Raw genomic sequence first — 7,792 nt, forward strand, 5'->3', positions numbered from 1 at the left:
AGGGCGAGCCTCTGGTGGTTACTGAAAATTCTTTGCTCCTGCACGCCATGCTCCCGCCAGGCGCTCGCATCAGCTGCCAGCACCAGCCCTGCTTACACCCGCTGCTAGCACCCAGCACCAGCCCCGATAGCTGGGCACTGTCAGTGGGTGTGAATGGCGGCTGCCGGCCCCGATCTCCCCTGAGGGCTTTTCCACCTCCCCCTGCTCCTGAGGGGCGATTGGGGCAGCAGCTATCCCTCGCAACCACTGCTGGTGCTGGCCCCAATTGCTCTGCACTTTCAGCAGTGAGAGCAGTGGTGGCAGGATTGGGGCTGCTGGCAGACAGGGGACCAGGGGCCGTGGTCAGGAGGGGCCGGGCAGGGGCATGGAGGATGGGCTGAGACCTGCCCCTGTGCCCCCTGCAGCCTCGTGGACCACAGTTCCTTTCAAGGTGCACGAATTCATGCACTGGGCCCTTAGTGTATATATATGGAGAGAGAGAGAGAGAGACAGAGAGAGAGAGAGAGAGAGAGAGAGAGAGAGACTGACTCACTAATCCTTTGAAGGACTGCTACTCAGTCAGGGAAGTCCTGGTCAGTGTGAATCAGTTCAAGTCAACACAAGGGATGACTTATGCTCTGAGAATTTAGGGGAGTGTGGGACTCCATGCAGTCAGGCTGGTAACCCTAGGAGAGTGTGTTCACAGTGCCTGGGTCTGTGAGGTAGAAGGACCAGGAGAAGCAGGACTGGATCTGGGGGTGTCGAGGTTGGCTCCACCGATGACCGGTGTAGACGGCCATGGCCACCACCATGAAGACGGCTGACACAAGAGACAAGGAGACTGCTCAGCGCCCCTGCGGGAATGCACAGTCCCCGAGGCCCATGGCCAGTCCTCATTCCTTACCTGCAACAAAGGCTGTGATGGACGAGACCAGGGGGCCCCGGCCCGGGGCGGACAGTGAGGGGATGCAGGACAGGACCAGGAGGCCCACAGACCCCAGGCCACACAGGGCGGCCAGAATGCTGAAGGTCTGCGTCACGTGGATGAAGTCTGCTCAGAGAGGAGACCTGTGAGGACCTGTCCCCTCTGGCTCTTCTCCCCTGTCCCCCAGACAAGACACGCCACTCCCCCTTACCTGCTACTGATTCCCCACCCCGCTTCGGCCAGAGGCCCGAGTGAGCTGAAGAGCTGGGCCCGATGGCCATGAACCAGAAATCCGTGCTCAGAGCAACCAGGGCAGAGACCAGGGCCAGGGAGGCGGCCAGCGTGGCCCACAGTTCCTTTCAAGGTGCACGAATTCGTGCACTGGGCCCCTAGTGCTTTTAGAAAAATGGCATCACGGAAATTGCTGTTTCAGGGCCTCTCAATAGCCCTCCCACTGACAAGCCAGTAATTTTCATGTGAGAGAGATTCTCCTGGGTGATTTCCTGGTCTGCAGAAGGTTCCTGTGAAACTGTAATGCTGCTACCTGAGGAGGTAACGTGTTGGTCTCCATGCTCCCAGGATGGAGAAAGTGGTGCTGGAGAAGGGAGGGAGATGTGGCCAGAAGATAGCAGTGCCCTCTCGCCTTTAAAACTTGACCTGGAGCCAGCTCTGCCCCCATCTTGACCACCCTGTACCTCTTGTTAGGAGGACATCCCACCTGAGTCTCTACAATGAGACCTAACAGTCGATCTCAGTGAGTTGGCCTTAGGGTGATTGCCCCAGGACATCCCAGCTGGGAGGGAGCATGGCCTGTGGCCCCCTCACTCCCTGGCTTGTGGGGGACCCAGCCTTTCAGCCCCCTCCCTGAAGGCCCACCAGGCAGGGTTTGGGTCTAAATGGTTCCATGGGACTAACAGGCAGTTAGAAGGGTTTCTTGACTATTTCAGAGTCTGCCCGGAGGGACTCTGGGGAAATCAACATTGTCTCTCCCAGAAGGGGCTGGGGCCTTGCCCAGTTACCTACAGCAGCCAGGGGCTGATCCCAGCCTTTAGGTTAACCCTGCCCCAGAGGCAGCGAGGCTCGCCCTGGGAGTGGGCAAGCAGACCCAAGCCCATCAGGCCTTTGGTGCTGGTGCTCATGTGGCAAAGGCCACTGATCAATGAAGCCGAAGCTGGAAATGAGAACTTCATTCCTGCCTGGCTTTGTCCTCTCCCACCCGCCCTTTCTTCTCCTTCATGAATTTCCCTTTTCCTTGGGTAGAGGCCATTCTCCTCTTGCCCCCTGAGAGGGGAGGACCGTGGGTGACAATTACATCAAATGACCTTCAGAGGCAGCTGGCACCCAGTTCCTTAAATGGCCACCTCCCTCTTCTCCTGTGTCTCTGGGTCCAGCTGAAGCCTCCTTCCAGTTGCACCCTCGTTCTCCCCACGTGAGGGTTCCTACATGCCGGGGAGGTGGAGACACCTGGGAGATGACCCTCAGGGAGGTAGCCGCTCCAGCACCCCAAGCCAGACCTTAGGATGTATGAGTGAGATTGCTCACTGATGGCACAAGGTGGGGAAGATGCACCAAGGGAAAGTGAGTATCGGGGAACCCACACTTAGGGGTGGAGGTTCAGGTTTATGATCCGCAGCAAAGTCCTATTGGGAGAGCAAGGGTCAAAATGCAATGCAGTAGCTGAAGCTCAGAACCAGGTTGTGAGACCCTCTGTTCCAGAACCGCTGGCCTCATGTCCATGGAGGGTTGTCAGGGGGAGGGGACTGTGGATCTGAAGACCCGGGGTGGATCCTGACCCTTCTCTACATCCAGGTCAGAGAATCACACGTTCTCGGGGCAGGTGGAACCCTGCAGGCCCCTGACCCTGGGTACACCTCGCAATACTAACCTGTACCTAGGCCTCTGGCCATCATTTACACACGGCTGATGTTTGTGAATATGTAAATGGAGCTGCAGGGCGCTGTGGAACATGCAGGCCCTTCTGCTGTCGCTGCCACAGAGATGGTTGTTCACACGCAGTTTGATTACCTTGGTTGACGGGGAACTCACTCCTTCATAAGGGAGCCTGGGTGGGTTTGGACTGCTCTCAGTGGAACAAAGACGCCCCATAACAGGTCTCTCTTTTCCATATAACAATGTTTTAGACATTGAAGAAACTGTCTCCCCTTTCCTTGTTCCCTCCCCCTATATTCTTTTCCAGGCAAAATGCCATTTGTTGATTTAGCACAGGGGTGGGCAAACTTTTTGACTTGAGAAAAAAAAGGTGGAGTTTTTTTTTTTTTTTTTTTTTTTTTTTTTTTTTTAGTTTTATTCATTTCAAAGAGGCCGGATCCTGCTCGCGGGCCATAGTTTGCCCATGGCTGATTTAGCAACTGATTTTCAAGTACCTCTTATGTGCTAAGCTCTGGGCCAGGTGATGGAGAGACAGGAATTAATAAAACAGACATGGCCCTTCACTCAGGGAGCTCACAGCTCCGCAAGGCATCATTCCCAGCCTTCCCTGCTCACCTCTTGGCTGTAGGAAGGGCTGCAGGTCTGGTTTGATCAGGGTAGAGGTAGCAGCTCTGCTTTCTCTCCATACTTCTGTTAACCTCTATGTGAAGCTGGGGAATCACTGAGCTCCCAGGCACAATCTTGAGGATAGCAGCCTACTTACCTTACCAGTTTAATGTGTGGGATCAGACATGAATTGGATTTTTACTCTGTTACACACAAATTCAAGGTGTTATTTACATCCAATTCCACGGAGGTAGAGGGAGGCAGAAAAAGTTGTTTATTTGGGTCGTGACCTTATGACAGTGATTACTGCACCTTTTCAGAAGGAGGGCCATTTATTTAACAAACATTTGCTGCGTGCCTGCTCAAATGGCTAAACAGTGCGTTCATTTACTGTTCATTCTAGCAACATGTATTGAATGGCAGTGGGTGGATGTTCCAGGGTGAACGAAAGAGATGGGGTATCTGTCCCATGAAGCTAATAACTTAGTGAGAGATAGGTTTTCAATAATCGTCCCTCAAGTAGATCAAGAATGACATTTTTGATGGGTGCCATGAAGGAGAAGAACATGGGTGATGAGAGGCAATGCTAGGGAGACCTCCTTCCGATGGGAGGAGAGGAAATCAGGGGAAAGGATTTGGAGCTGAGACCTGAAGGATGACTAGTAAGTCCTGAAGATGGGGAGGGAGCTCCTGGCAGGGGAATTGCACCGGCGAAGACTGAGATGGGACCTCACTTATACATCTAAAAAATTAAAGATGGTGGAGGGGAGAGGGCAGAGGGCTGGGGAGGACGTGGCAGGCGGTGGCAGAGAAGAGGTGGGGATGGGACTCCCAGGGAATAGAACCCCTGGCCTTGGCATCACAGCTGTGCTAGAGCCAGTGCAGGCAAGAGTCTGGAGCAGAGCCGGGTGGTGATGGGGTGGTGCGGGGAGGCATCACTGTTCCCACAGGTAGGCATGTTCTGTGCACTCTCTGGGGCTCACCTCTTTCCTTTGTGGGAACAGGACTCCTGCTGAGGGGTGATGGCTCATGGGCCTCTGGCTCTCTCTCCGGATGTGACTCCTCCTGGGTAGTCTAGTGCCCCTGTGCCCAGCACGGTGCCCCGCTGCAGCAGGCTTTGCTGCACTGAGATCTGGCTGTGACTCTGCTGTTAACTTGCTGTACAAAGTTGGCCAAGTTCTCTGCCTCCTCTGAGCTGCTTGGGGTTCTCATCCATCTCCTGACAGGTAATCCTGGCTGTGAACTGCAAGTGAAGGGGGAACAGAAAAGCAAGGGAGCTCATGGGGAAAAGGGCCTTTGCAAGCTGTGAAGTGCGGGAAGATAGAAGGTTGCTCTGGTAACTGAGCTTATCTCCCCACCCCATCCCTGTCCCTTGGCCAAGGCCCTTTACCTAGAGAGCTCAGAGGCATGTGAGGAACCGAGGCAGCCAGCAGTTAAGGAGCTGCCTTGGTAACCAGTTGCCTAGCTGGTAAGTGGTAGAGTTGAACTTGGAACTCGAGAACCCCAGCTCCAGGGCCCACAATCTAACCACTAGGTAGTCCTACGACCCTTGTATTTTCTGCAAAGTACTCATTCTGTGTACCCTGTGGCAAGGAAGCAGTCACTATCCTCATTTTCCAGGTGAGAAAACTGGGGCTCCAGGTCACACAGCCCTGTGTCCTGACTCTGGGATGGGGAGCTTGCCTTCCTGGAGGCCTCAGTCTGAGCTATAGGACGGTGGAGCAGGGTCCTGGGGGCGGTGCTTGCATGCCGGTCTGTAGGGAGCCATGGAAGCACTCCGGCTGCAGCCCTGACTGCTGCCTTCCAAGGGCTCCTCGGTTGCCATGGCAGCCCACACGCCACCATTCTGGGCCTGATCTTGTTTCTTGTTTTGGTAAAATATTTTGTTGAGTACATGCCTTTTGTACCCTCTGTAGGTGCTCTGGATTGGGGCCGAAGGAGCAATGTTATTTGTGTTTACTAGTAAAGGGTTGAATTACTTGTCACTTTCTATACTTTTCTGCCCCCAGGGAAAAGTAAGTGTTCTGCCTTTTCCGGCTTTCTGGCTCTGGAAGAGTGTGTCCTCAGGCACTGGGGAAGCCAGCAGTACTATGGGCTCCCAGCCCCCAGTCCCAGCACTGCTCCCTGCCTGGGCCTTGCAGCAAGGCCTACATGTGGTCAAAGAGACCCGCAAGTGTCCCCTGGCCGCTGTGCAGTGCCAGGATCTGGCTGTGTCTAACACTGGAAGGAGCATCCGTCAAGGGTCTCTGCCCTCCAGCAGCTGAGAGACCAGCCTGCAAGATGAGCCCCCACATATGAGGAGAGAATAATTAATCGTGCCAGCTGCTCTAGGAGGCAGGCCAAGGGAACGCTACAGGTACTGAGCGAGGCTGTGCCAATCGCCAGGGCTGGAGCCGGGGAGTTCTCGCCAGCTCAGGTATGGGTGACCTTGGGCGAGTAACTTCATGTCTTTGGGCCTCACTGTTCCCATCTATAAAGTGAGTTAGTGACAGACTTGTCTTGCCTTTATTTTAGGGGAGTGGGAAAGCAAATGAATGACAAACATAAATGTGCTTTAGAAATTATAAAGTGTCAAATGAATAGTAACTATAACATGCTTGGAAAATTCAGAGGCAGAAATCGGTTTTGTCTTTCTTCAATTCCACCCGCCCTCCCTCCTTTTCTTCTTTCCTCTCATCCTTTCCCTCTTTCGTTTCCGTAAACACCTGCCAAATTTCTTCCCTTTGTAAGTACTGTGCTAGGTGACCAGTCAGGGTTGGGGGAGAGACCTGGGCACAAACAAAGGTCTACCTTTTAAGGAGTTTGAGATAGCGAGGAGCCAGGTGTCACCAGAACCGGGACAGAGTAAAGTGTGCCACCTCCCTGCCAGCCGGGGTTCCTGGCAGGATGCGTCAAAAGCAGGGGCGTGGGCTGAGCCTTGAAGGTGGTTGGGCAGTGAGAGAGGAAGGATATTCCCACATTCCAAGAGGGAGTTTACTGCATGGGGTGGAGGGCGCAGAGAGGAAGGGGTGCAGGGACCCAAAGCAGGTGCTCACATGTGGGCACGCTGCTGTGTGGCTGGGATGCTCCTCTCGAGAGCTGATGCCGACCAACCCGGCATCCCTTCAGGCTCTCCTGGGGGCCCTGGCCTAAAACGACAGAGCCAGCCCAGCACATGCTGCCGCCTCTGCCCTCCCTTTCCTCCTCCTCCCTCCTACTGCCCCCTCCCTTCCCCCCTCCCCCACCAAAGGGCCCGAGTGACCAGTCTGGATGGTGAGCCCAGAACTGTGCCTGCTGAGCCTGTGAGATGCTCAGAGCAAGGCTGTGAATGAGTTAATGCAGAAACAAAGTGGAGGAAAGGCAAGCGAGGGAGTAAATGAGAGGAGGGGAGAGGAGAAGAAAACACGAGGAGGCAGGAGAGAGAAAGGGATAGAAGGAGGCGGGCATTTTCCAAGATTAGGTTGATGAGTTGGAATGAGGGAGAACAAGGGTCTTATTTGGAAAAAAGAAAATCAATACTCCTCTCAGTGTGACGCGGAGAGAACGTCATCTCCGGGAATCTGTGTGATTGTGTGCTATAGGGTCTCCCAGGGCTGGGCTGAGACCTGCAGCTGCTGGGGAGTCGGTGCTCTGCTGGCCTCACCCCTCTCCCAGGCGCTGCAGAGGCCCTGGGGAACCTGTTCTCACCCCCTTCCCCCGCCCCCTTACCGCCGGGCTGGCCTGGGTTGGGGGTGACAGACCAGGCTATTGCTGGGGAGGCCACTCCTCAGGCCCTCACTCAGCAGCCTAACATCAGACTTTCAGGCTGTGGCCAAGGTTTGGCCCCTCGAGTCAAATAAACGAATGAATAAACGTTCTTCAAAAAGCACCGGCCCTGAATCCTGTCCCCTCAGGGTCCTGCTGTGCTGATAATTGCTCTCACTCGGGACTAATAAATTTGACACTAATGTGTTTCCTCTCCCAGAGGATTCTTCTGAATGTTAACAAGAGGCCCTTTCAGAGTGTGCCTTAATTTTTGTTTGATTGATGGATTGATTTTAGAGAAAGAGGAAGGGAGAAAGAGAGAGAGAGTGAGGGGAAGAGAGAGAGAGACTTATTGTTCTACTTATTTATGCATTCATTGCTGACTCTTGTATGTGCCTGGACTGGGGATCAAACCCATAACCTTGGCATATTAGGACGATGCTCTGACCAACTGTGCAACCCTCCAGGGCGTACAGTTTTAATGGTATCTATTTTCCGCACAGATAACACCTTCCTCTGGTTTAATATACAGCAGTTACAAAGGGATGCAATAAAAAAGCCTTTCTCAGTTCCCCCTTCCTGGAGGAAACCAGTATTGCCACATTTTTGTACACCTTTCCAGAGGCGTTTTATGCATATGTTAGGAAATATGTTTATGCATTCTTTCCC

General features: G+C 53.8%; 2 protein-coding genes across 7 annotated transcripts in view; one reads left to right on the forward strand and one right to left on the reverse strand.

Annotated features, from left to right (window-relative positions):
- Positions 1–7,792, forward strand: part of MEGF11 (multiple EGF like domains 11) — a 237,328-nt gene that overhangs the window by 29,471 nt on the left and 200,065 nt on the right. The gene's annotated exons all lie outside the window — the stretch shown is intronic.
- On the reverse strand, positions 666–1,239 carry LOC102762567 (protein NKG7; the record flags this gene model as incomplete). The annotated part of the gene is made up of 3 exons (XM_006770818.1): positions 666–799; positions 884–1,030; positions 1,116–1,239. Coding segments are annotated over 3 exons (405 nt in total), but the record flags the coding sequence as incomplete, so codon positions are not given.

Source organism: Myotis davidii, unplaced genomic scaffold, assembly GCF_000327345.1.
Source record: "Myotis davidii unplaced genomic scaffold, ASM32734v1 scaffold461, whole genome shotgun sequence".
In the NCBI taxonomy this organism is placed as follows: domain Eukaryota; kingdom Metazoa; phylum Chordata; class Mammalia; order Chiroptera; family Vespertilionidae; genus Myotis; species Myotis davidii.